This window comes from Hemicordylus capensis, chromosome 12 (genome assembly GCF_027244095.1).
Source record: "Hemicordylus capensis ecotype Gifberg chromosome 12, rHemCap1.1.pri, whole genome shotgun sequence".
Classification (NCBI taxonomy): domain Eukaryota; kingdom Metazoa; phylum Chordata; class Lepidosauria; order Squamata; family Cordylidae; genus Hemicordylus; species Hemicordylus capensis.
This window is the reverse complement of record NC_069668.1, coordinates 12,021,370-12,049,315: the sequence shown is the minus strand read 5'-3', so window position 1 is coordinate 12,049,315 and position 27,946 is coordinate 12,021,370. Positions and strand designations below refer to the sequence as shown.

At 48.7% G+C, this 27,946-nt stretch overlaps 2 protein-coding genes and 1 long non-coding RNA gene across 3 annotated transcripts in view; 1 reads left to right on the top strand and 2 right to left on the bottom strand.

Annotated features, from left to right (window-relative positions):
- Positions 1–1,712, bottom strand: part of LOC128335943 (uncharacterized) — a 53,312-nt gene extending 51,600 nt beyond the window's left edge. Inside the window, exon 1 of the long non-coding RNA XR_008311779.1 lies at positions 1,447–1,712. This is a non-coding gene — a long non-coding RNA (uncharacterized LOC128335943). The remainder of the gene's footprint in view (positions 1–1,446) is intronic.
- On the top strand, positions 970–26,854 carry LOC128335942 (cytosolic arginine sensor for mTORC1 subunit 2). The gene is made up of 9 exons (XM_053274899.1): positions 970–1,488; positions 8,444–8,514; positions 18,070–18,263; positions 19,002–19,134; positions 20,039–20,162; positions 21,027–21,137; positions 22,180–22,262; positions 23,527–23,621; positions 26,700–26,854. The coding sequence occupies exons 1-9, from the start codon at positions 1,376–1,378 to the stop codon at positions 26,763–26,765; spliced, it is 990 nt and encodes a 329-aa protein (XP_053130874.1). The 5' UTR covers positions 970–1,375; the 3' UTR covers positions 26,766–26,854.
- Positions 2,211–27,946, bottom strand: part of LOC128335940 (RCC1-like G exchanging factor-like protein) — a 51,292-nt gene continuing 25,556 nt past the window's right edge. Inside the window, exons 12-14 of the transcript XR_008311778.1 lie at positions 15,720–15,782; positions 6,092–6,375; positions 2,211–5,747 (exon numbers count right to left, since the gene is read on the bottom strand). The gene's annotated coding sequence lies outside the window, so the exon portion shown is untranslated. The remainder of the gene's footprint in view (positions 5,748–6,091; positions 6,376–15,719; positions 15,783–27,946) is intronic.

The window sequence follows — 27,946 nt, the reverse complement described above, 5'->3', positions numbered from 1 at the left end:
CTGACATCTTGCCAGAAACAATACCTATGAGTTAGCCAAACGCAACGCCCTCGGAAGAAAGAATTGCTGTTTCCAACACCAAGGGGTGGAGTTCTGCACTCTCTCTTCCGCGTCAAAAATGTCACCCTGGACGGCTGTACCCCCATGCCTGAATGTAAGCCCCACTGAACTTACTGGGGTGTCTACTTCCGAGTAAAGCACACAAGGTCAGAGCGGACGCATGGCAAGGAGAGCTGGTCTTGTGGTCGCGAGCACGAATTGTCCCTTTTGCTAAGCAGGGTTTGCCTTGGTTTGCATTTGGATGGGAGGCTGCATGTGTGAGCACCGGAAGATATTTCCCTCAAGGGATGGGGCAGAACATCTGCTTGCAGGCAGAAGGCCCCAGGTTCGCTCCCTGGCAGCATCTCCAGGTAGGGCTGGGAAAGGCCCCTGCCTGCAGCCTTGGAGAAGGTGCTGCCAGTCAGTGTAGACAATCCTGAGCTAGATGGACCAAGGGTTTGTCTCAGGTAGAAGGCCACCTCCTCTGTTCCGTAAAAAGGAGATGCACGTTGCCACGCCAGCCCTGGAGATGAGTTTTCAAATACGGACAAAGTGTAATTTATTCACGTATTCCGAAGAAAAGTGTTTGTTTTTAAGGGAGAGGAAATCAACTCAGGCTGTGCCATTCCAAACCCAGCCATTAGGGAGCGGATCTCACCGAACCCGGCGGATCTTGGGCAGGATTGCAGGCAACAAAGCCCATTCCTCGCGAGTTGCCCCACCACGGGACCCCTCGCCCCTTCGGGCTGCTGCTGCCAGCTCGCGTCTGCTCGCAAGCCGCCCGCCAGTGCGCTCTGCTCTGGGTTGTTGTTTTTCCCACCAGTAGAGCTCCTCGCCGGCCTGCACCCCCCCGCCGGACTACACCTCCCAAGATGCCTCGCGCCTCCGCGCATGCCCACTCCACCCCCTTTTGAGTGGCAAGTTGTTTGTTAGGCTGAAGCACCAGCAGCTTTCCCCTGCACTCTGGGGCTCAACTCTCCTGCTAGCTTCAGCTTCTCTTTTTATTATTTCTCCCTCCTCTTTTCATTCTCCCCCCCGCCCCGCGCGCCGCTTTGCTCCTCTCTTCCGCCCCCCCCGCCTCTTTTTCACTTCTCCTCTAGTTTGCACTCTTCTCCTTCTCTCTTTTTCTCTTTCTTTTTTATAAATCATCTCCCATCTCCTTTCCAAAGTCCTTATTCCTCCCCCCCAGCCCCCGCCTACACTGAGTGGAAAAATACCCTGCTTGACAAAGACCTAAACGGCCCCCTCCCCGCAGGGGAAAAAACACAACACCCGCCAACTTACAACAAGCCCGAGAATCCAGCCCAGATGCATCCCAAATGAGAAAAAAGAAGCGATGGAACTTCACATTTTAGAGCACCGGTTGAAAGTGGCTAGTGTGGCCAAGGAGAGCATCCAGTTGTTTACCTATGGGCTCATCAAGCTGGCGTTCCTGTCCTCCAAGACCAGGTAAGGGCTCCTTTCGCCGGCACCATCCGAAGTGGCTGTAGGGCTGTACTTAAATGCAATCAGAATTCAGATGCAAAACCGGTGGGTGAGGGAGCGTGTTCCATTAGGAAGGCTGGGACACACCCCCCGCCCGCAAAAAAACCCCAACGACAACCCACTCCTCATCTTTGTATCCTGTGCTCCCAAGGAATTGCACGCGCACACACCCCCTTCTTTCATTGTATTTCTCTCTTTTAAGAGCTGTTTTTGCACAAACACGCCCCCTTATTTCCCCTCCCCCCCCCGCAATCTTTTATTTGATTATTCTGCTTTTTAAAAGCTGCTGGTAAAACAAAAAACCAGGCACCGGAAAAGGCAGCTGAAGTTGAATGGCTGGTTGCTTTTGAAAGGTATTTGAAAGGAGTGTCGTTTTGTGTGTTTGTTTGTTTGAAAGAGAGAGAGAGAAGCCGCTCAGAACAACAAAGAACAGCGGTGTGGAGAAGGGAGGGAATGTGTGTGTGTGTTTGTGTGTCTGTCTGTTTCTCTCTCTGCTACATATTTCACTTGGAGCAGTTAAAATCATGTCATGTTGTTGCTAAATCCGAGGCGGCATCCTGAGAGCTGTTTGCAAAACCCGGTCTTGTTTTTTTCCTTCTGCATAATGTTTGCGAGATCTCTGCACCACAAACCCCCGAGGCCAAAGCCCCGAGTGAGAATCCTGCGTCTCCCTTCTACAATCTTCATCCTTGAGGCCAGTGAGCCTGGGTTCTCCCCACTGGTCCCCTCTTCCAGGAAAAATAACTTAAATTGCAAATGGAGAGTAAATACAGAATTGTTTATTCCCCACCCTGTTTTCCCTTGTTAGTTAATGCAGAGAGGCGAGGAAGTTGGCTTCAGAGAAATCCTGCCTAAACTTGGCTTCCACAATTAAGTGCATTCACTTTGCCTCTTGGATCGTGCTTCGGATTTCGTTTTTAATAACTCCACAGCCTCGGTGGCCCACAGAGACAGCGGGGAGAAGCTTGTGTGCTGTTTTAAAATTGCATTGCAGATTAATTTGGAAACCCAAGGCAAGGTTCTTTCTTTGCTCCTCAATGAAGGGGTATATTTGTCACCTAATTCTCCCTAATCTTGACTTTATTGCATGGGGGGGGGCGTCTCTATCTGGGCCTTGACAGTCGTTCAACTTGTTTATAACTTATCTCGAATAACCCGACAGACAGGGCATTCAGCCTAAAATACCACACTAAATATTTTTGAACAAGACAGTTCCTCCTTGTCGATGGAGGGTGACAGACGGGATGGCGTTGTTAATCTGGTCCCTTTTTGGGACTCGGATAAAAACGCCACTGGTCACATTTAAATATGTCATTTGTCTGAAATGCTGTGTTCCAGAGCAGTGTCTGGTTATATCCTCGCACAGTTGTTGTTCACACCACGAATCTCTGAAACAGGAGACTTCTGTCGAGAGAACTTGGATTATTCAGCTGGAGAAAGCCTGATCACATCTGTTCCGGTTTTTCATTCTCGCCCCAAGCCACAGTTTGGCCATCTTGGCTGACAGCCCATAAAATGGGAGTCTTAGTGACCCGCCTCGCAGGGTTCTTGAGAAGAATTGTTACTACCTGTCATAAATGGGTGTGATCCTTGTGGGAGGGAAATGGCAGGGATTATGGGAGTTGTAGTTCAAAAACAGCTGTTGGGGGGGCTAAGTTGAGCAGGCCTGTGACCCATCCTAGAAGGGAAACCTAATACAGTGTAACAGAATCGAGGTCAAGAAATTCCTAGACTGTATCACTGGCAAGTATGGATTGTGTGCTTCTGTGGTCCTCGGATGCCACAAACCAACTTAAGGCGGGACGGGCAAATGGTGAGATGTGTTGATAGATATTTTTATGGGATATCAACTTTTGTGGACTTGCTTGCAAGCCTGGACTATTCAGTTTACAACCTTCCTGGAATCTCTGATTCTAAACAGCCTAACTTGGCAGCTGTTGTGTTTTCCTCAATCCAAGATGAGGGTTTTTCAGAGTCGCCTTCAATTTGGATAAATGTGGGTAGTCTGTATTGAGTTTTATACTGCAGACCAGGAATAAATCCCCCTTCCCCGCCTTCCCTTTAACTTGAGTTGACTAGGAACTTTGCTTTAAAAAAAAAAAAAAATTAAGAATGTTCTGATCCTTTCCTTCCTTCAAGGAGATAAGGGCATAGTCTTTTTTATTTTACTTTGTTTTATTTTTAAAATATTTATTTTTAGACGTTGGGAGATGCAGGTTCAAATCCTCTCTCAGCCTGAAACTCACTGGGTGACTTGGGCCTGCCACTCACTCTCCATCTAATCTACCTTACAGGGTTGTTGTGCTGATAAAAAGGGAGAACCCCTTACTAATGGGGCACTCTTTTAGTGGAGACCTTTGTATTGAACACAGACAGAGCAAATGTCCCTATTCAGCCCTGAACAACATACCTTCAGTTACTGTTGCTGGTGTCTCCCTGGTGTTTCTTTTTAGATTGGGAGCCTCTTTGGGGCAGGGAACCATCTTTTCATGGCTGCTGGCATGGAAACTGCTGTGGGAGTTTTTCTGTGGAAAAGCAGGCTGGATAGGTGCTCCATAAATAAAATAGGAGTTTCTCCCCCTCAGGCAAGGGTCGGCCTCGTTAAATGGCAGCTGCTCACTGGGCCAAGAGTGGGCGCCTTTTCAAAATGGCGGCTCTCTCGTATTTAGCCGGGGGAGAGCAACTGGCCCTATCCAGCCCAGCAAAGCGCCCCTCCGCGGGCCACTGCTGGTGTCTCTCTTGTGCGAGTGGCTTTTCGTTGGCTCTCTTTTAGACTGCAAGCCCCTTGGGGACAGGGAACCATTTTCTCACACCTTTTGCCGTCCAGACCACATTGAGAACTTGGGCTGGAAAATGCCAAACTTTGGCTTAGACATGCCAGCTTGTTTAATAGTTGTCATGATACTACCCCAAAACAGCGTGGAGAAAAGAAGGGATGAAAACAACAAAATAACTAAATTTGTACTCTGTTAGCAGTATTCATCGAGATGGGATCAGGGCCCCCGAAGGGCCGTATTCTCCTTTCAACGGCGGCCATTTTCTTTCCTGAGGCTTTCGGCACTTAAGAAGGGTAGGCAGCAGGTCAGGGCCGACTCTGCAGTGGCCCCCTGCATAAAGAGTGCCTTCCCCATTATCATGTCTCCTGGGGACGAGGAGTGCTGATCACATGTGAGTAGGCGCTGAACCATGTGAAGTTGAGGGCAGGAGCTAGAGAAACCAGACTGCAAGGGAGCAGACCAAAGTAAAAGTCTTGTTTGAGGTCAAACGTTGAAGGATTGAGTCCACGTGGGAACAAGCACAAGCGGAGGTTGGGGTCAGGTCCGTATGGGCCAGTGTGGCGTGGAGTGTTGGACTGGGATTGGCGAGACCCGAGTTCAAATCCTCAATTGGCCATGCAACTCTCTGGGTGACTCTGAGCCAGTCGCGTCTCTCTCTCGGCCTCGCCTACCTTGCAGGGTTGTTGTGAGGCTAAGCATGAGCACGGATACTGCTCTGGGCTCCTTGGAGGGTGAGTGGGATCTCAGTGTTGCAAGAGATAAATCTGAGAGCAGGCACGAGCTGAGGTCGGGCGTCGGTGGTTCAGGACGAGAGCAATCAAGGGAGTTGGAGCGAAGAGCTTTCAGACGGACGTCGCTCCAGCAGTGGTCTGTAGCAGACTGCATTTCTTTGCAGGGAAAGTGGATCCTGGCCATGTCCTTGCTCAGTAGTGCTGAGGACCCTAAGGAGCCCTCACTTTGTCCTTCAGGGGCTGGCTATGAGCCACTGGGCTGGTGTGATCAGGAGTCTGTAGCACCTTCCTTATGAGGCAAGGCTGCAACATCTGGGAGTTCTTCATTTTAAAGAAGGCGATTAAGGTGGGACATAATAGAGGTTTCTCAAATTCTGCATGGTGTGGAGAGAGAGAGAGATTTTCCTCCCTCTCTCACAGCACTAGAACCATAATTTATCTGTGGAGTTCTCTGCCACAGGATGTGGTGGTGGCCACCGGCTTGGATGGCCTTAAGCAGGGCTTAGACCAATCCATGGAGGAGAAGTCTGTCGATGATTACTAGCCCTGATGGCTATGGGTTTCCTCCAGGTTCAAAGGCAGGATGTCTCCAGATACCAGTTGCAGGAGAGGGGGCCTTCCTCTCCTGTCTGTGGGCTTCCCAGAGGCCTCTGGTGGGCTATTTGGACATCTTGTCATTTTGGAATTGTTGATCTGATTATCGGATGTTAAAAACCTGTTGAGAACAAGAACAGTCAAAACCTGATAATGATATTCAGCGTTTCTACACACACACACACTTATTGAAGCCTTTCCCCAAGCAAATTCTGTGCAACACGTAGTGCATTTGACTACTTTAAGTGGCAAGATTGTTTGTGCAAAATTTGGTATCTGTCGTAATCAGGAAGCGTGACTACTTTATTTTGCACAAACACACCCGCAAACAAACAAGCTCTTCAAAATCTATAACAGTTGTTTAGAATAACATAAAGCAGAAGAGGAACAACTGAAAAACAGTGTTAGCTCTTTACAAACAGTTACGGTTGCTGTGTTTATGTTTATGTTTCATGGATAGCTGACCTTAGGGGTCGTAAACTAATCCCTCGTTGTCAGAGATGTGCATATTTCCTTGTCAGAGGGTCTGTTAATTGGCTTCCTCACATCTTGTGGCAATGAGTTCTGTATGCTGCTCTTGTGCCGGCTGAAGCTGTGCTTCCTGTTTTGGTGTGTTTGCAATCTAGTCAGTCGGATTTCAGCTGGATGACTTAAGCTCTGGTGTTCTGAGGGGAAATGATTTCTCAGCCCAATCTCTCCACGCTGATCGAAAACCAAATTACATTCTCCATTCCTTGTCGTCTTTTAATCTGAAAATAAAAAGAAGACAGAATCCAGTCTTTGGCTGGCCAAGATCTTCTCATAATGTATTTGTTGGGCAATGGCTTTAAAGAACTTATTTGTCCTTTTCTGTTCTCTCTGAAGTGGTGAAAGTGAAACAGATTCACACATTACCCATTCAGTCCAGTTGTCAGGTAGAAGGCCTGGAAGGAAGGCTCAAGAGTTGTTGCCGGTCAGAGCGGGCCATTCTGGTCTGCCAGGATTGGAGAGCTGCTGCCGGTCAGAGTGGGGCATTCTGGGCTATGAGTATTGGAGAGCTGCTGCCTGTTTATGTGCCCCCGCGAATGGGCAAAACACAACGTGTACATCTGCTTAAGCTGTGTAATCCAAGTGGGCTTTGGTTTGTCTCGAGGAAGGGTCGGACTAGATAGCCTCCAAGAGCCCACCATGAAGGCCGCAGACCTCCTGCATGGTTAACCCATCGGCAGCTGGTATTCAGAGGTACGCTGCCAAGAAGGCTTGCTGGCAGGGCAGGGTCCAGAAGAAAGGTTTGCTTCCTCTCCCTTCTCCTTCCACCCACGCTGGGATTTCGACATCCCATTAAAAACTAGAAAAATAAGTGTGTGGTGCGGGGGGCGGGGAGCAATGGCCAGAAAAGCACAGCAGGCCGCTGAACAGCACTCCCCATGCCTCTTGCCAAAGAGGATGGCATTTGGTCTTAAAATGCCTTTGCGGGGGGCGATTTGTCTCCTGGTCGGGGAAGACGCAAAGCAAAGTTCATGTTTGACCCGCCGCTGAGAAGGCCCCCTGTTTCTCCCCCATCACTTCTTCTGCATGCTTGACACAACCCTTCACACACGTTGACCTGAGGAACAGTGCCATAAATAAGTTTATTCTGGACTCCTGAGCAAAAAAGAGAGAGAGAGAGAGACGGGGTGGGGGGAGAGAGAGGCAGACACACATATCGTGTTGCACAGCCTGTCCTGTGCTTTTTGCAGAAAAACAAGACCATTAAAAAGGCAAAGGGTCGATCCTTTCCCAAGTGGGACTTTTGCCCCCGAGTTATGCCAAAGGAGGTTTTCTTCAAAACAAAACAAAACAAACCCTCTTCAGTGTGGGTCTCCACCCACCACCTCTATCACCACACGTCAGTAACATCTATCCTCAGTAGCCACATCATAAACATAGAGTGTCAGAGTTGGGAGGGGCCCTTGAGGTCTTCTAGACCACCCCACTGCTCTGTGCAGGAAAACATAGGAAGCGGCCATATACTGAGTCAGGCCCTTGGCCCATCTAGCTCAGGATTGTCTACCCAGACTGGCAGCGGCTTCTCCCAGGTTGCTCTTAAGAGAGGGCTTCTGTCTCTCGGCAAGGGCCCTCCCAGCACAGAGAAAAGCACAGAACGGTGTGGTGGGTCGGGGCTGCGTCGTGCGGTGTTACATGTTACAATGTTACAAAATCACATGTATGCATTTCTTTGGTAATTGGTTATTTTTCGGTTTTTGAGTCTTTTTAGGCATTTCTTGGCTTTAATTCAGCTATCCTTTTGATGTTAGCCAGTCAGGGACAGTTAGCTTAGAGTCCCGCTTCCCTTTTGCAGCCTTGTTCAATAGTATCTCCACTCGATGGTTCTGACAACTATTATTTATGTTCCATTATTAGTTGTTGTTTATAATTTATGGTTCAGTTATCATTCTTCTAACCATTGTTTCATTGGTCCTTAGTATATATTTCAGTGCTCTTATTGTAATAAATGATCTCTTGATATATATATTTTTGCTTTAGTCACGGGTGGGTTCTTTTCCCTCTGTTTTTACTCCAGATAGTTCAGCAACATCTGGAGCACCAGGAGTTGGGCAATCCCTGCTTTAGGGGATGGGGTCGTAACTCAGTGGAAGAGCATCCAGGTCCCAGTCTGTAATCTTGGAGAGGCTGCTGCCAGTCAGTGTAGACAATCCTGCGCTGGATGGACCGAGGGTCTGACTTGCTAGAAGGCAGCTTCCTAGGCAGCTCAGTGGAATGTGGGTGGTGGTTATAACTTTACCATAACACTCTGGTTCATCATCTCCCTAAAATGGCTCCTCTCCTCTGTTGCAGGTGCAGGTTCTTCAGCCTGACGGAAACCCCCGAGGACTACACCATCATCGTGGACGAAGAAGGCTTCCTCGGTGAGCATCGCTCTTTTGACTGCCTGCTTCTCCCGTCGTTGCTGGTTCAGGCTCTCTTCTGCTTGGGCCTTTTTTAAAGGCTTGAATCCTTTCCTTTCCATGTTAATTCATGCAGCACCGCCCTATTTCTCCATCGACGCTGGACCGTTTGAGAACGGAGGCCTTGTCAAGTGACTTAAGTGTTCGGGCTGCAGGTTTCCTGGTGGAGTTCTGATCTCTGGCCTGGATTCCCTAGCGGACCTTCGGCAAGCTAGAATTTTAGAGTGGGAAGGGACCTTGGAGATCATCTAGACCAGGGATTCTCAGCGTTGGGTCCCCAGATGTTCTTGGACTTCAACTCCCATAATCCCCAGCCCCAGTGGCCTTTAGTTGGGGATTATGGGAGTTGAAGTCCAATAACATCTGGGGACCCAACGTTGAGAATCCCTGAGGCCCGAAGATCGGCAAGAAGGTGCAAAAAAGGGGTTGAAAGGGCAAGATAAAGTGCTCTGCCGACATCCAGCAATCCAGCAGTGCCCCCTGAAGTCTGAAATCACCCGTTTTCGAGCATTTTTTGGCTATTTCCCCCGCAAGTAAACAAGCCACAAAAATGGCCCAGCTTCACAAAATGGAGGCCAAGAATGACCTCGGTGTTCATTTCCAGCTGCCTCCAACCCACGGATACATGGAGTTAACCCCCTTTTTGCTGTTTTTTTAATCGGTTATGCTGATGTCGGGTGTCAATCTCCCGACCGTGGATCCACGGATATGGAGGTTTGTTTGTTTATTGGATTTCTATACCGCCCATCCAAAAATGGCTCAGGGCGGTTTACACAGAGAAATAATCAATAAATAAGATGGATCCCTGTCCCCAAAGGGCTCACGATCTAAAGACAGGTTCTACTGTCTATAACCACAGAAGACAAACTCTTCTTTGAATAGAGCAACTATCTTCTTGGGTGTTCCAAGAAGAGCCCCAAGCTACGGAGCATATTAAGCCGATGTCTACCTTGCCCGTGCTTTAACTGCTACAACACTGCATCCTGCAAAAGGGAGAAGGTGCGTGTGGACTTCCCCACCTCCCTTTCCCCTCTGAAGTCCTTGTACTTCTAAATGTCAGGGATAAATTGTGTGGAAAATTCTTTGAACTAATGGGCTGCGAAATATTCTTCAAAAGCTATTTTCTGCCTTCGGTTCTAATTGCTTCTTAAACTTTAATGGCCTCGGCGACCGACGAATCGCAGGTAGGCTAATGTCACAGTTCACTTGGAGCAATTTGTTTCATAAGATAATGAGTGGTGTCCACAGAAGTGTGAGGATGAGATGGCGATTATTAACTGGTCGTCTAGGAGGGAAGGAGGGAGACTGAAGGAAGAGAACATAAGAACAGCCCTGCTGGATCAGGCCCAAGAAAGCCCATCTAGTCCAGCAGCCTGATTCAAACAGTGGCCCACCAGTTGCCGCTGGAAGCCACTGGAAGCCACAGGCAGGAGTTGAGGGCCCACAGCCCTCTGACTAGTAGCCATTAATAGACCTCTTCTCCATGAAGTTATCCAAACCCTTCTTAAAGCCATCCAGGTTGTTGGCTGTCACCACATCTTGTGGCAGAGAATTCCACAAGTTGATGATGCATTGTGTGAAAAAGTACTTCCGTTTGTTGGTCCTAGATTCCCCAAGAGGTTGGGAATTGGTTTGAAGAAGGAACCGAAAGAGGATTCCATTTTGCTTGGGTGGTTGTTCCCTTATGTATTTATCGGTCGGAGATATAGCCCATCGTTGACTGGGAAAAGTCATTTTTGTGTACATAAGAAGAGCCCTGCTGGATCCGGCCCAAAGCCCATCCAGCCTACCAGATGCCTCCGGAAAACCCGTAGGCATGAATTTGTCCAGGCCCTCCTTAAAGCCATCCACATCCTGCAGCAGGGGATTCTATAGATTAATTATGCACTGCGTGGGGAAAATAATTCCCTTTGTCAGTCTTACATTTCCTGGCAGGCAGTTTCATGGGATGACCCCGGGTTCCTTGGAGGGAGTGGACTGTGCCTGGAACCCATTCCCAGCCCTGAACATAAGAAAATCCCCACGGTGGCTGTTGATGTATGGAGTAGGTAGACATGGCTCTCCTGCTGTGGTTGAACGACAGTTGTGGGGTGATGGGAGTTACATAGAAACATAGGAAGCTGCCATATACTGAGTCAGAGCCTTGGTCTATCTCGCTCAGTATTGTCTGCACAGACTTTCCCGAGGTTGCAGGCAGGAATCTCTCTCGGCCCTCTCTTGGAGATGCTGCCAGGGAGGGACCTTGGAACCTCGGATGCTCTTCCCAGAGGGGCTCCATCCTCGTAGGGGGATCTCTTCCAGCACTCACACTTCTAGTCTCCCTTTCCTATGCAACCAGGGTGGATCCTGCTTAGCTTAAGGGGACAAGTCATGCTTGCTCCCACAAGACCAGCTCTCTGCTCTGAGTTGTAGTTGAACTATCGCGGGAGTCCCAATGTTGCCCATCCCTGTCCTAAGGGGAGTCTCTTCCATCCCCCGTCAAAGGGCATTGCACCTGGGGATGATGGGAGTTGTAGTCAGCAGCATCTGGGGGTCTCTGTCATTCATTCATTCATTCATTCATGTTACAGGGGATATGGCTGGATATCCTTCCCTGGCAGGAGAATTTTGGGGTTTTAGTGTTTGAAAAGTGGCACATGTGACCATTTCAAAGCAGAACACTGATCTTTCATCCGTGGGATTCATTGGCACAAGGTGTGGGGATAGCTGAGGGGTATCGATCGCTTCAGAAGGGGATTAGACCAATTCGTGGAAGAGGTTGAGACGGTTGCTGGCTACTCTTTGTGACGGCTGTGCTGAACTTCCATGTTCAGAGGTTTGCATTTGAACGGGAGGCCACATGTGTGAGCACTGTAAGATCTTTCCAGGCCTGCTCAACTTAGGCCCCCCAACTGTTTTTGGACTACAACTCCCATAGTCCTCAGCCACAGTACCCAATAGCCAGGGATTATGAGAGTTGTAGGCCAACGTCTGCAGGAGGGCCGAAGTTGAGCAGCCCTACGGAGGACGGGCAGAGCATGCAGAAGGCTGCAAGCTCCCTCCCTGGCAGCATCTCCAAGACAGGGCTGAGAGAGACTCCTGCCTGCAACCTAGGAGAAGCTGCTGCCCGTCTGGGTAGACAGTACTGCGCTAGATGGACCAAGGGTCTGACTTTGGCATATGGCAGCTTCTGATGTTCCTTTGGTGCTCACATGTAGTCACCCATTCCAATGCAAACCAAGGCAGATGCTGCTTAGCAAAGGGGAGTGCAATTCATGCACTCTACCGCAAGACCAGCTCTCCACACATCTGTCCCCCTCACAGGGAGGCTGCTCTGACCACTGGCTCTTTGGCCCCTGAGGATTTCCAGCTGTGCCCCATCTGTATACTGGAAGCTGGCTGTGGATGACACAGCCTTTAAAAATATAAAGGAAAAAATCTCGCTGTTTCTGTGCCAGTGATGTCGCGCATCACACCACGGTGGCTGTTGATAATTATTTTGTTCCCCACCTTCACTGCCAATTACAGCACCATGACTAAGAGCGCCTTCCATAAATATTTTTTCCTTTGGAGGGTCAGTTCTATTCCTGACAAAAGCGCCAGGTTCTGCGAAAGACTCGGGGGGGGGGGGATAAATGTATGACCAGTGGCCGCTTTCTCACTTGGAAAAAGGACATTGTGAATAAAACTAGGCCTTCTGCGTTTGGACCTGCTCCCCATCCTCCGAGTCTGAGACGCTTTGTGTTGTTACTGAGTCATGTCGACAAAAAGCTGTGTAAGGCTTTGAGTTAGACAGAGTTCTTTGTCAGGGAGGGGTTTTCATTCCATGCACCAGGGAAGCAAAGGGACACACATCAGATGCTCAAACGGCAATGTTCAGAAACCAACAGGAGGGTATTTCAATCTCTGCTGCTGACTGGGAAGTCCCTGCCGTCAACCAAAGGATGCCCAAGGGAGATCCTGGGGGGAAATTGGCTGAACTTGAATTTTCCAGCAAGTCTGAGAATTGAAACCAAGGACTTCCCAGCACAGTTTTGATTTTATTGGTTTAGGTTGCAATGAAGACTAGGATGTCTTTCTAAGGGGTTAAAACGAAAGCTCACTTTCTACAAATTTTTGTTGATTTACAAAAAGACCCAGATCCATGCCTCCAGTTAAAAGGATCAGGTAGCAGCTGATGGGAAAATTCTATTGCCTGACACCTTGGAGAGACGCTGCCAGTCTGTGTAGACGGTGCCATTGAGACCCTGGGGAGCCACTGCCAGTCAGAGTCCTGACCTGAGTGGGCCAAAGGTCTGTTTTTAGGCAGCTGTGGCTGTTGGGAAGGCTCATAGCATGCCTGCATGCAGAAGGCTCCAGGTTCAATTCCTGGCAGCATCCCCAGGAGAGGACTGGGAAAGACTCCTGCCTGACATCTTGGAGAGACGCTGCCAGTCTGTGTAGACGGTGTTGGCTAGCTAGATCAGACCTGCTCAACTTTGCCCCCCCATGGCTGTTTTTGGACTACAACTCCCATAATCCCCAGCCACAGTGGCCAATAGCCAGAGATTATGGGAGTTCTAGGCCAGCATCTGCAAGAGCACCGAATCAGAGCATTCCTGAGCTAGATGGACCAAGGGCTTGACTTACATTCATCAGAAGCATCCGTAGTTCAAGGGCAGAGAAGATCTCAGGCTGCGTAAATGGGAAAGACCTCTGGAGAGCTGCTGCCAGTCAGAGTAGACAGTCTTGGGCTAGATGAACGGAGGGTCTGACTCAGTATATAGTAGCTGCATACATTCATATGACAGAGAGCTTTTTTTTTAACAGAAAAAGCAGCAGGAGGGGGTTATCTCAGCCTATCCTTTTAAACAGATTAAGCCTAGCTGGAATTTTTATTTTTGGCTTGGTTGGTTCTTTTTCTGGGCTACGGCAGGGAGGGACAGAGGAACGTAGTGGATCTGTAGATATGGGAGATATATATATATATATGACTCTCTCTAGCACTCACAGTCATCTTGTAAGGATTTGTCCACTTTATTGGGAATGACTTTCTGATCAAATGCTCTGCGAGGAGATAATTAGATTTCTTTTCCCTTTGGTTTTTTAAAGCTGTCCTTAGAGGGATTCTCTATGGATGTAAAAGGCAGTGCAGCTTTAAGCGAACAAGACAAAATGCCCATAACTCTAGGGTGTGTTATATAATGGGAGTTACGTAATCGAGTGGCTACTAAAAATATGCCACCTCTCCAGCCAAGCATGAATTGACAATCCTCCTCCTTCCTGCAAGAAAAGACCTCTCTTTCTCTTCTTTGAGTCACAAAGAATAAAAGCAAGACGTCTTTGCAGAATTATCCAATTTGTACCTATAAAGCTGCTTCAGGTCTTCGCGTCCGACCGGGAGGGTCAAGGTTTTAGCCCAAGGCAGGAGGTCTCAAACTTTGGGTCCCCTGATGTCGTTGGACTACAGCTCCCATCGTCCCCTGCCACAGGCATCTCCAGGCAGGACTGAGAGAGACTCCTGCCTGCAACCCCAGAGAAGCCGCTGCCAGTCTGTGCAAACAATACAAGAGAGCCTCAATATTCGCGGGGGTTCCATTCTCCGCTACTACCGCGGATACGGAAACCACAAATACTGGGTTATTGGTGCAATGCGATTGCGGAGATTGGGTTCCAGGAGAGGAAAATCGGCCGAAAAGTCGCCATTTCTTGACCTCATCATTTCCGGCCACCCCCGACCCGTGGATACGGGACCCCCGAACCGGGATTTAACCCTTTTTTTACTCCCCCCCCCTCCATGTATACCGAGGTTGGGTGTCTATCACCCGACCGTAGATCCACAAAACTGTGGATCGTGAGTTGCAATTAACGAGGTTCTCCTGTACTGAGCTAGGTTGATTCAGCAGAAGGCAGCTTCCTGTGTTCTTTGGCAGCCAGGTTTCCACGGCCACCCAGGCCGTCTTATCTGCAGAGGTCCGTGGCCCGTTTCCCACATTCGCAGCAGCTGCCGAGAGGGAACAATGGAAGCTGTCATGGCTGCTGCCCGGCCTTGGTGACTTGGCGACCCTCTGTCCGTGTCGGTCCTTCGCTGCCTAATTCTCTGGGCACCTTATCAGATTAACAAGCCTTCTAAATGCTCGGAGCGTTTGTGTTTGGAAAGAACTTCGGTCTTGGCTGCCGTCCGGCCGACTTCTGTGGGCTTAGATTTTGGTGTAAACACATTCTTGATCGGAGGGATTGTGCGGGCCAAAGGTGAGACATCTGCCATTTCCTAATTTTAGAAGCACGGGCTGGGGGCATGCCTGCTCCATGAATGGGGCTATTTTCCACAGTGGCTGTAGTCACAGGAACCTAGGAAGCTGCCGTCTACTGAGTCAGACCCTTGGTCCATCTAGCTCAGGACTGTCTACCCAGACTGGCAGTGGCCTCTCCAAGGTTAGAGGCCCCATATCTTCCAGTGCTCACCTGTAGTCTCCCATTCAAATGCAAACCAGGATGGACCCTGCCTAGCAAAGGGGACAATTTATGCTGGCTACCATAAGACCAGCTCTCCTCCTTCACACCTGCTTTGCATGCAGAAGGCTGCAAGCTCCCTCCCTGGCAGCATCTCCAAGGTAGGGCTGGGAGACACTCCTGCCTGCAACCTTGGAGAAGCTGCTGCCAGTCTGGGTAGACAATATTGAGCTAGATGGACCAAGGGCCTGACTCAGTATAAGGCAGCTTCCTTTGTTCTTAACTAAAAAACCAATAGATTTCAAAGTCCATCAAAACTGATTAAATCTGAAAACCTACCTGTTTAATACCTGCTACTCTTCTGGTGGCTATAGGCCACCTCCAGCTTAAAAGATGCCTCTAAATACCAGCGTCAAGGGAGCAACAGCAGGAGCGAGGGCCAGGATGTGTCCAGCATGCTGGACTAGAGAGGCCTTAGGCCTGATCCGGCAGGGCTATTCTTACATGCGTACATTAATCAGGCTTTTAATTTATAGTGTTTAAATGTTTGTTGATGTTTTAATTAAATTGTTTTAGTTGTGTTAATGTTTTCATTGCTGTGTGTTTTAGATGGTAAACTGCCCAGAGATTCGCATATGGGGCAGTATACAAATGTGCCAAACAAAATAAATAAAAATGATATTAATAAATAATCCAGACTAATCAAATAGAATACAGACCTTCTTAAAACTGCAACTAAAACATCTGCCACTTACATTCGGAATTCCCCCAAGAAGCCGCAACATTTTCCTCTAGGCACTTCCCTCTGACATTAATCACTGTGGATTAAAACAACAACGGTTGTTATATATTTATCCTAACCACACAAGATAAACACTGGCAGCTCCTGAAAAGTAATGCCATGGGATTGTTACACTTGTGTAGAAGAAGAGAGCAGGGAAGAACCTGAACAGCCAAGGGAGTTGCCTATTTCTCTTGGCTGCCGTGGGAGCCAGCATGGTGTAGTGGTTAGAGAGTTGGACTAGGACCAGGGACACCCAGGTTCAAGTCCCCATTTGACCATGAAACTCACTGGGTGACTCTGGGCCAGTCATATCTCTCTGAGCCTAACCTACCTCACAGGCTTGTTGTGAGGGTACACATAACCATGTATGGCTCCTTGGAGGAAGAACAGGATAGAGACGTAAAATAATAATTGAAAAAAACTGGCTTTGTTCCAGCTGTGCAAAAGTGCCTAGTGCCATCTGCAGAGGGCACGGAGAAGTTGGTCCCACTTCCCCTTCTGCGGAGGAAAATATTTGCCTGATCCCCAGAAGAAATCTTTTTTTCGGGAACATCTTACAACAACATGAAGCTAGCTTATGTGAAGCTCAGAGAGCATGCCTTGTGAGGAGAGCGTCTCTTTTGCGTGCAGAAGGTCCCAGGTTCGATCCCCAGCATTATAGGTGTGCACAAACAGTCCGGCGCCAAATTGGTTTGCTTCAAACCGGGCCGGTTCAGAGGTTTGATCGCAGACCCAACCGGGGTGGTTCGGTCCATAGTCAAACCGAACCAAGCCCGGTTTGGGTGGACTGGTTCAGTACCGAACAGGCGTCGGGGGTGGTGGTGGTGAGAGAGCCTTTACCTTCTGGCCCTTGCGCTGATGTGTCTTTCTTGCTGGAGGAGGAAAATAATGATAATCCCAAGAGCCAAAACAACATAATCTGTAAAAACTGTAGATTGCCACTTTGGCGGGGGACAAAATTGGGTGTGGCGCATTCGTGTGGCTGTTCTCAAGAGCAAAAGTGGAGCAGCCTCATCAGTGCAGAAATATACTGGTTAAAAGTGTTTTGTATGGGGAGGGGGCCCTGGTGCCAATCTTGGATCCCACCCCCCCCCGCCAAGAGGTGTGATCTCAGTCTCCCAGCAGATCGTGACGCATGTCGCCTCCCTTCTCGCCTCTTAGTGAGAAGCGAGAGCGAAAGCTCGCCAAAGAAGAAGTGTCGGGCTGCTGTTCTGTTGATGACAAGCAAGGTTTGCTGGTCTTGTGGGATCAAGCATGGATTGTTTCCTCTGCTAAGCAGGGCCTGCCCTGGTTTGCATTTGAATGGGAGACTACATGCGTGAGCACTGTAAGATATTCCCCTCAGGGGATGGAGCCGCTCTGGGAAGAGCCCCTGCTTGCTTGCATGCAGAAGGTTCCAAGTTCCCTCCCTGGCAGCATCTCCAGGTAGTGGTTGGGAGAGACCTCTGCCTGCAACCTTGGAGAAGCTGCTGCCAGTCTGGGTAGACAATCCTGAGCTACATGGACCAAGGATCTGATTCAGTAGAAGGCAGCTTCATATGTTCCTCTGAATTGTCCCCTTTGCTAAGCAGGGTCTGCCCTGGTTTGCATTTGGATGGCAGACTACATGCGTGAGCACTGGAAGAGATTCCTCTTCAGGGATGGAGCTGCTCTGGGAAGAGCTTCTGAGGTCCCAAGTTCCCTCCCTGGCAGCATCTCCAAGATAGGTCTGAGAGAACGACTCCTGCCTGCAACCTTCCTATTTTTCTGTGAGCTCACAGTATTCACAGTCCCATTAAATGTAAACCAGGTTGGACCCTGCTTAGCAAAGGGGATTGTTCACACTTGCTACCACAAGACCAACTTGCTATCATTTTTGCTCCCTCAAACTTGAATTTTCTGCCAAAGGTTCTCCCAGGGAGGACATTCATATTATTATTATTTTCTCTTGTTTACACAGTCAGACAGGTGTTATTGACTGGTTTGTTTTATCCAGACATCGAGTCCTTCCCAAGGACCTGGGATGTTGTTATTATTATCGTGATTATTGATAATTATTATTTATTATTTATTTTATGTTGTTTACACACAGTCTACCAGATGTTATTGATTGGATTTGGTACTTTAATTATCGGGCCATTTCCCAGAGTCAAGGTTATTAGTTGTTGTTGTCATCGTCACGGTTCTGCCGTGCTGTTCCAGAACGCGATTATCCTTCTGCATGGTAGTTCCTGGCGGTTCCACGCCTTCTGATTCTGAGCGTTCTTCACGGGTCTCTGCTGGCTTCACCCTCGCCAGCAAACCAATCCAGCTAACCTTTGTGATTTCCCCCTGCCCCGCAGAGCTCCCTTCGTCGGAACACCTGAGCGTGGCGGATGCAACGTGGCTGGCCCTCAACGTGGTCTTGGGCGGAGGCAGCTTTTCCAGCTCCCAGCCCATCGGTGTGACGAAGATCGCCAAGTCAGTGATCGCTCCGCTGGCTGATCAAAACATCTCCGTATTCATGCTCTCCACCTACCAGACGGACTTCATCCTGGTAAGCAAGGGCCTCCTCCGGGGCCAACGCTGTGGGGAACTGCGTGTCCCACTGCAGATGACCTGATCAAAGCCGGGAGAGTACCCTTTCTTGAAACCGTTAATTTCGGGTGGTGAACCTTCCAAGTGCCTTCCTCACCCTCCATGGGACTTGTGGTTTGCAATAAGGACGTAGGAAGCTGCCATATACTGAGCCAGACCACTGGTCCATCTAGCTCAGGATTGTCTACCCAGACTGGCAGCGGCTTCTCCAAGGCTGCAGGCAGGAGTCTCTCTCAGCCCATTCTTGCAGATGCTGCCAGGGAAGAAACTGGGAACCTTCTGTATGCAAGCTTGAAGATACTCTTCCCAGAGCAGCTCCATCCCCTAAGAGGAATATCTTACAGTGCTGACACATGTCGTCTCCCATCCAAATGCATACCAGAGTGGACCCTGCTCAGCAAAGGGGGCCATCCATGTTTGCCACCACAAGACCAGTTCTCCTCCTCTTGGGGGTTTTGTACTTCTTAGCGTGGGACGGGGGCAAAGTCTAACTTGGCCCAGGGCACCAAAAACCACAGGGCAAACTCAACACGGCTGCCACGGCCCTGGCTAGTTTCACCCTCCGCCTTAACGCACACCGTGCAGAATTTTGCAATCCAGAACTCTTGTCGGCTGCTGCGCCGGACCATCGGGTCCCACCAAGGAGCAGCCGGCCCACTGTAAGCTAACAGGGTGTGTGTTTCCTCCCCACGCTCAGGTGCGCGAGCGGGACCTGCCCTTCGTGATGCATGCGCTCGCAGCGGAGTTCACCATCCTCAGGGTCGTGAATGGGGAGACGGTAGCTGCAGACAGTCTTGGGATCACAAACGGGTTTATGAAGCCGAAACTGGGTATGAGCCCCTCGTGTGCTTTGACTCCCCCTATTTAAGAACTTAGGAAGCTGCCTTCTACCGAGTCTGACCTTTAGCTCATCTAGCTTAGGGTTGTCTACACTGACTGGCAGCGGCGTCTCCAAGGTTGCAGACAGGAGTCTCTTTAAGCCCAGTTTTGGCGATGCTGCCAGGGAGGAGACTTGGATCCTTCTGCAGCAAGCATGCAGATGCTCTTCCCAGAGCAGCCCCGTCCCCTGAGGGGAATATCCTACAGTAATCATGCATGTAGTCTCCCATTCAAATGCAAACCGGGGCAGACCCTGCTTCACAAAGGGGACAATTCATGCCTGCTGCCACAAGACCAGCTCTCCTCCCCAATTAAACCACAACCTCTGCTGCTTTTAAAAGAGACCTCTATGCTCAGTTAGCACTTTACACGTGATTCATTTCATTGAATGATACCATATGTGGGTAAATTTGAATCACGGTAAAATGGAATCCGAGAAAGACCGCCTCCTTCACCTGGGCATGATGTTTTTGAATTATTGGTCTGGTTATTGAGTGTGTTACCATTTTTATTTTATTTAATCTGCTGAGGACAGTAACAGATAAGACGCTCCCCCCAAAATACTAACTTTCCCCCCCAACGTATTCCAGTGTGAAAAATAGGGCATTCCACGAATTTCAGGATATGCAAAATATGCAATTGTATATGCAAAAGTTGAGATCTGTAGGCACTTGGGCAGTACGACCTTATTTTGCACCAATAATCTCTTCCTTGAGAGATAGATTGGATTTTTATTTGTATGGAGACGTATTCAGTCCTATGACGCTCCATTTGCAGTCTCAAGTGGTGCAGTGCAGACACGTTTGCTGCGGCTAAGAATGAGTCTTTCTTTCTCTCGCTCTCCCTTCCTTCTAGTTCCGAGACCCGTGATCCACCCCCTTTCCAGTCCAAGTAACATGTTCTGCGTCACCAGCCTCGATCCAGACACCCTTCCCTCGGTGACTACAGTCCTTATGGATGTCATGTTTTACTCCAATGGGTACGTTCTGACTGGAGAGGGGGCCATGAACCGTTGCTTAAAGCTTCATGTCAAGGTTTCTGCTGGCTGTGGGGCGAGGGTATAGAAGGCATCGAGGACATCGGAGCAACCTTACATGGAGTCAGATCCTTGGTCCATCGAGCCTCATCTACTCTGACCGGCAGCATCTCTCCAAGGTTTCAGGCAGGAGTCTGTCCCTTACATGGCATTGCTGCCGGAGACTGGCCACTGTGGCTATTAGTTAAGGATGATGGGAGTTGTAGTTCAACAACAGCCAGAGGGCCAAGTTTGCCCACTCCTGCTCTAGATTCTGCTAAATCAGATGGTGGTCACATGGCCACTCCTAGCCAATCACGTGGTGGGATAGCAAGAGATATGTTATGTGCTACCTTTTCTTCCAAGAATGGAGAATTCAGGGGACCTTTTCCAGGATTTTAGGAGGTCTGTTCTCTAGGGAGATTAAAAATAGGAATTAAAGTCCCTGATCTAGATAGGAACATAGGAAGCTGCCATATACTGAGTCAGACCTTGGTCCATCTAGCTCAGTACTGTCAACCCAGACTGGCAGCAGCTTCTCCAAGGTGGCAGGCAGGAGGCTCTCTCAGCCTGATCTGGGAGATGCTGCCAGGCAAGGAACTTGGAACCTTCTGCATGCAAGCAGGCAAATGCTCTTCCCAGAGTGGCCCCATCTCGCTAAGGGGGGATATCTGACAGTGCTCACATGTAGTCTCCCATTCAGATGCAAGCCAGAGCAGACCCTGCTTAGCAAAGAGGACAATTCATGCTTGCGACCACAAGACCAGCTCTCTGGTCCCTCTGTTTTTAGAGCCTAACCCCTCTTTCCTCCGTCTCTCTTTCCTCCAGAGTAAAAGATTCTGTGGCAGGCAATGAAGACGCCGGATACATTCGTTTTTTCTCATTTTCTCTCATTGAGGGCTACATTTCTTTAGTGATGGATGTGCAGACGCAGAAAAGGTGAGGCTTGAAGCTCCTTTACAAAGGCATTACGAGATCTTGCATACGTTAAGAGACCCCTGATTATTCCAGGGCTCTTTTCACTTCCTTTGGGCTAAGATTGACCTTTCGACAGAGGTCAGCCAGTCAACCAGAAGCTGTGTGAGCGAAAAGAGACGCAGAATAATTTACTCCCGTTTCAGAATATGTCACTATGTAAACAAAAGCAAGTGGTTCATTATTACCCTAGCCTTTTCCTCTCTGCAAAAATGACTGCAATTATTCTTGGTCCATTGAGCTCAGGATTGTCAACCCAGACTGGCAGCGGCTTCTCCAAGGCTGCAGGCAGGAGTCTCTCTCAGCCCTCTCTTGGAGATGCTGCCAGGCAGGGGACTTGGAACCTTCTGCATATAAGCCTGCAGATGCTCTTCCCATTCAACCTGAGACCTTCTGTATGCAAAGCAGATGCTCTTCCACTGAGCTATGACCCCATCCCTTCAGGGGAATCTCTTACAGCACTCATGTGTAGTCTCCCATTCAAATGAAAACCAGGGTGGACCCTGCTTAGCAAAGGAGACCACCCGTGCCTGCCAGCACAAGATCTGTTTTGTGGGTAGAGATAAAGGGGGTGATCACACAGAGGAAGCTGCCCGGGTAACAATGCTATCGCCTCTCTAAGGGGGCAGGGCTACTCAACTCTGGCCCTCCTGCAGATGTTGGTTCCCATAATCCCTGGCTATTGTGGCTGGGGATCATGGGAGTTGCAGCGATAGAGGAAGCTGCTGAAAGGCATCCTCTCATACTGCGCGGGAGATGGCAACGGTCAACCCCTCCTGTATTCTACCAAAGGCAGCCACAGGGTTCTGTGGTAGCCAGGAGTTGACACCGACTCGACGGCACAACTTTACCTTTTACCATTGCCAAAAATCACTGAGAGCATTTATTCCCCGAGATGGCAAAGATAGGCCCAGTTTGTGGGACTTAATCACAGATATCCCTTATTGTCTGTTGCGACAATTCTCAATCCTGTTTTAGTAATTTTTAAAAATGTATTTTTTGGCAGGTTCCCTAATAACTTGTTGTTTACAAGCGCATCGGGGGAACTCTGGAAGATGGTTCGGATTGGAGGGCAGCCCCTTGGCTTTGGTAAGTTGGATCCCAAGAGGTCGGCCGCTGGCATCCGTCGGGTTGGCTCCGTAGCCTAAATAAGATCTCATAAGCCCCAGGCCCATCTAGTCCAGCACCTTGTTTCACACAGTGGCCCACCAGATGCCAATTGAAGCCCACAAGCAGGAGTTGAGGGCATGCTCTCTCTCCTGCTGTTGCTCCCCTGCAACTGGTCCTCAGAGGCCTCCTGCCTTGGAGGCTGGAGGTGGCCTCTAGCCTTCCGACTAGTAGCCGATGATAGACCTCTCCTCCATGAATGTATCCAAACCCCTCATAAAGCCATCCAGGCTGTTGGCTGTCACCACATCCTGGAGGGATGCTGTGCTGGGGCTGGACAGGGCCAGTAGCTTCCCCACCCTGCTAAATAGAAGGGAATCACCACTTGAAAAGTTGCCTCTTTGCTCAGTTAGCAGGGCTTTCCAGTCTGGGTGGTATCTGTGTAACACTTCTTAGCATGAAAGAAAGATGGGAGTTGTAGTCCAATGGCTGGGGACAACCCTCTTACATAACACTAGCACCAGGGTTCATGCCAGGAAATTCAGGAAGTCCTTTTTCACCCAATGCATACTACTCCACTTGTGGAATTCTCTGAAACCCTATGTTTCATTTTAGATTGTGAGCCCTTTGGAGACAGGGGGCCATTGTATGCATGTACTTAGTTCTTTTGTGCCTTTTACAGCCTTTATGCCTTTTACAGCTTGATCTAGTTAGTTGGTTTTAATTATTTTATTTAGCACATCCCTCTACCGCCCCATACAGAAGTCTCTGGGTAGTTCACAATCTAAAAACAACCATTAAAACACTAACACGATTAAAACAATTTAAAATACAGATAAAAACGTAAGACCCGAAGCTTTAAAACTGCAAACTGAAAGCCTGGCTAAATAGGTATGTTTTCAGGTCTTCCCTAAACATTTAGTTAGTTAGTTACTCATTCTTGATGTAAACTGCTTTGAACACTTGTGTGTGTGTTGAAAAGCAATGTATAAACACACACACACACGTGATTTAGCATGTGATATGTTTTTATTTTGTGTTTTAATGCTGTGTTGTGAGCTGTCCAGAGAACAGGATGTTATGGGGCAGCTAACAAATAAAGTGTATTATTATTTTATCATTATTATTACTTGGAGCTGTAGTAAATATGGATTATTGCTGTAAAAAAAGATTGCCTGCTGCCGGCTAGAATAATCCGATTGTACCATGTGGCCGGGGACTGAGATCTTTCTCCCCCTCTTCCTAGATGAATGTGGAATTGTCGCTCAGATTTCTGAGCCTCTGGCGGCTGCTGACGTCCCTGCCTATTACATCAGTACGTTTAAGTTTGATCATGCACTGGTGAGTCCCGTCACCGGCTCTGCCTCGAGGGAAAGCCCTCGTCTGGGGGAACGTAAGGGCGGGTGGTGATCAGAATGTCAGAAGATACACAGGAACTTAGAAAGCTGCCTTCATTTGAGTCAGAGCAGCTAGCTCAGGATTGCCTGCACTGACTAGCAGCATTTCTCCAAGATCTGTCAGGAGTCTCTCCCAGCCCTACTTGGAGATGCTGCCAGGGACTGACCCCAGGGTGTTCTGCTTGCTATGGCTCCATCCCCTGAAGGGAATAGCTTACAGTGCTCCCAGTAGGGCTGGGAAAGATTCCTACCTGTCGCCTTGAAAAACTGCTGCCAGTCAGAGCAGACAACACTGAGCTAGATGGACCAAGGGTCTGACTTGGTAGAAGGCAGCTTCCAGTGTTCCTAATCTTTGAGTGGTTTTAATGGGTTTCCCCCCATGAATTCTATGTTAATATTTTTAATGGCTTTATTTATTTGTTGTTGGTTGTTAAATTTCTATACCGCCTTTCCTTAAAACAATCTCAAGGTGGTTTGCATTACGCTGCAAATATTAACGGTTTTATTTTTGATTGTGACCCGCCCTGAGCAGTACAGAAACGACACTTTAAAAAAGAAATAATGGTTTAAAAAAACATCCCCACAGACTGTGTCCCCAGTTAATGTTCTCTGGACAGAGAAAACTGGGAAGCAGACACCCCTGAGATGCTAGATTCCTATGTGCGAGGACAGGTGCATGCTTCAGGGTAGTTCCACAAACTAGGCTTACAATCTAGTTTAGGGGTAAATTTCCCTCCTCCGGCACCACCGTCTTTTAGGCCAGCCTGGGCAACAGCCAGCTCAACTCGGTAGCATCATGCTAGTCTCATTTCCAAAGCTGCCCTATTCCTTTCAGCATCGCAAGCTGGCCTAATGAATAGTTTCAACTTACTGGGTCAGGCGCAGTTGTGTTTTCCCTAAACAATACCCAGAAAAATATCCATTACATTTCCCGTTCTGCCACATTAAGTCTTTTTTGCAAACCTGGCCTTTTTAGGACGAGAGCTGGTCAAGCATGAATGGTCCCAATTGCTAAGCAGGGTCTGCCCTGGTTTACATTTGAATGGGAGACTACACTGGAAGACCTTCCCCTTAGGGGGATGGGGCCGCTTTGGGAAGAGCACCTCCCTGCTTGCATACAGAAGGTTCCAAGTTCCCTCCCTGGCGGCATCTCCAAAAGAGGGCTGAGAGAGACTCCTGCCTGCCGCCTGGGAGAAGCCGCTGCTAGTCTGTGTAGACAACACTGAGCTAGATGGACCAAGGGTCTGGCTCAGTATATGGCAGCTTCCTATGTTCACTGGTTAAAAGAGAACAATTTGTTATGGAGCGACTAACAAAGTTGCTTATTTTTTTATTATTATTAATTATTATCATCAAACTCTCACAGCAGAACCAAGATTTCTTCTTCTCTTCCTTTTAACCCAGATGTTGTTAGACTATGACTCCCATCATCCCCAGCTGCAATGGCCAAAAGCCATTGTTTAAGTATTATTTAATATTTGTATAAAGGCCACTGTGGCTGGGGATGATGGGAGTTGTAGTCCAACATCATCTAGGGTCCCAAGTTAGAGAACCTAAGCCCTTCTGTTTTGCAACCCTTTTCCAATCTGGAAGCTCTCATGTATATAGTGGTTTTTTTTTTAAGTCACCACTATCTCCGACAGCAAAGGTCGAATGGGTTATGTCCATTCCATTTATCTTCTTGAACATTAACCAGACTGATAAGATAAGCCCGCAAACGCCTATCATAATGCTAACACAGTGCTAGCCCTCGTTCTCACTCAGGTGATAAATCGGCACCTGGGCTGCTCCAGACGTCAGGCGGGGCTTGCAGCTGGGAAGGCTCCTCCGAAAGAAAATATTCCCCCATGTATGGGAAAGCAGCAAGCCTGGGAGAAAGCTTGTCTCGGGTCCCTGGTAGGTTAGATTTCTCTGTGCAGATAAGGGGTGTCGTTCCCCTATCTGCAGTGTGTACAGCCCGCCTACAGATCCCCACCTCTGTGGGAACAAGGTTGTGGTTGGTCTTGTCTACGATAACATTCCGGCTGAAGCCCCACATGCCCCCTAAATGAGTAAAACGGCAGGTCTGCCCTGCCCAACTAGGGACAGGGTGTTCCCGATTTCTCGGCGCACAGCTCAGAATTGAGAACCGAAGCATGTTAAAGCGTGTCGTCATATTTCAAGAGCCCCGTTGTCAAGTCCTCTCTGCCTTATACTGCCTGTGCTCAAACCTGTATTGCCCCAAACCCTGCTACCAATTTAAAAGAAGCACTTAATTAAAGAAGAAAAATTCTTCTTTCGCAGAGGAGGGCATGGCTCTTAAACTTCAGAACTATTGTTTGCAAATACACGTAGAGCTAATCAATTGATTAATGTTGCATGATTAATCATAGGAAACTGCCTTTTGCCAAGTCAGACCCTTAGTCCAGCTAGCTCAGTATTGTCTACACTGACTGGCAGCAGCTTCTCCAGGGGATTCAGGCAGGGCTCTTTCCCAGCCCTACCTGGAGATGCTACCAGGCATTGAACCAGGGACCTTCTGCATAAAATACACATGCTATATCCCTGGTCTGTGACCACCATCCCTTAATTGCCCAAGATTTCTGTACTTGGAGGGAAAATAAAACTATGGTCGCAAGCATGACTTGTCCCCTTAGCTAAGCAGGGTCCACCCTGGTTGCATATGAATGGGAGACTTGATATGTGAGCACTGGAAGAGATTCCCCTTATGGAGCTGCTCTGGGAAGAGCAGAAGGTTCCAAGTTCCCTGCCTTGCAACATCTCCAAGATAGGGCTGAGAGAGACTCCTGCCTGCAACCTTGGAGGAGCTGCTGCCAGTCTGTGAAGATGATACTGAGCTAGATAGACCAGTGGTCTGACTCAGTATATGGCAGCTTCCTGGTTCTACTCAGGAGTTACTCTAAAAGACTATGAAATTTCAAATGGGACTGTCTCTAGTGAAGGGAATCAGGATGTCAACTCCACCATGTAACCCTCTTTTGAAATTTTGCATTCTGATTCTTTTCTCCCCTCCTCTGCCTAGGTACCGGAAGAAAATATCAACGGTGTTATCAATGCACTCCAAGTCAGTCAAGCTGAAAAACATTAGAAACCCTTCGGAGCAGGACCTGGGCATATTTTACCGCTTTTTGTTTTGTTTTCAGTATTTTCTCAAGGGATTAAAGAAGTTTTGTTTCACTTTTTTTTACTCCAAAGAGAGCGTGGGAGAAACATCGTTGTGCCATGAAGGAAAGAGAAAACCCAGAGACTGCTGATAGGCAAACTTAAAAAAAAAAAAAAGATTTTAAAAAATTCTTCGGTGGGGTGGGAAGGCCAGCTCGTTGCACTCACCAAAAAAAAAAAAAATACTGTGAAGGTTTTTCTGAAGTCCAGCTGCAGAGCAAAATGTAGCCATGATGCTTTTGCAGGCAGGGTGTGTGAGATGCTCAACGGGGACACTCCAAAAGGCAAGAGCCGAGATGACCGTAAGCTAGCTGCAGGGAGCCCCGTCTGCTTTGTGAGTGGAAAGAGCCATTTCTGGGAAAGGGGGTTGTGCACATATGGGGAGAGGAAAAACCGTGGGATTAGGACAGGAAGAGGGAGTGACACAGTCCAGCCTGCAGGGCTTCCTCCGCCGGAGGCTGTGCAGTTCTGTGTTTGCAGGGAAAGGACACTACGGAGTTAAGAGCTCCCACAGCCCGGCAAGATCCACAAAAGGCCTGTTTTCGCTTCCGTGCAAGGTCTGTTTCTGCAATCAGCTGCCCCTAGAAAACTGACCAGGAGGGCATGCAGGTAAAGATTTTTCCTCAGTGGTTGCCCTCCAGCAACTTACTCCAGGGTAGACTGCCCCTCCACATGGAGGCTTTATTTAGTCATCATGTCCAACCACTTTTGAAGTTCCTCTCTGCTGCCCCCTCAGTTTTTTTAAAAGCCATTTTAGCTTGCCAGATGTCACACACAGGGTTACTAGTCATCACAGTGTGCCCCAATATGGGGAACTGAGGCAACATGACCGTCCCACATTGATAAATCATAGCTGGCTCTTGTTTGCAGCAGCTCGGGCCAGGGGTGATGGTAGACCCCGCATCAACAGGACTACATCACCTCGGGATCCCAACCTGTGGTCCTCAGAGGCTGCTGCGTTACAACTCCCATCCTTACAACTCATCCTTATGAACCTGGTGCTCTTTCAACCAGTTCTGATGCAACATCCAGACTTTTGAACTGTTGGCTTTTGTCATTGTGCCTCCAGCAACCATTCAGGATCATAATGGGGGTGGGTGGAGACCA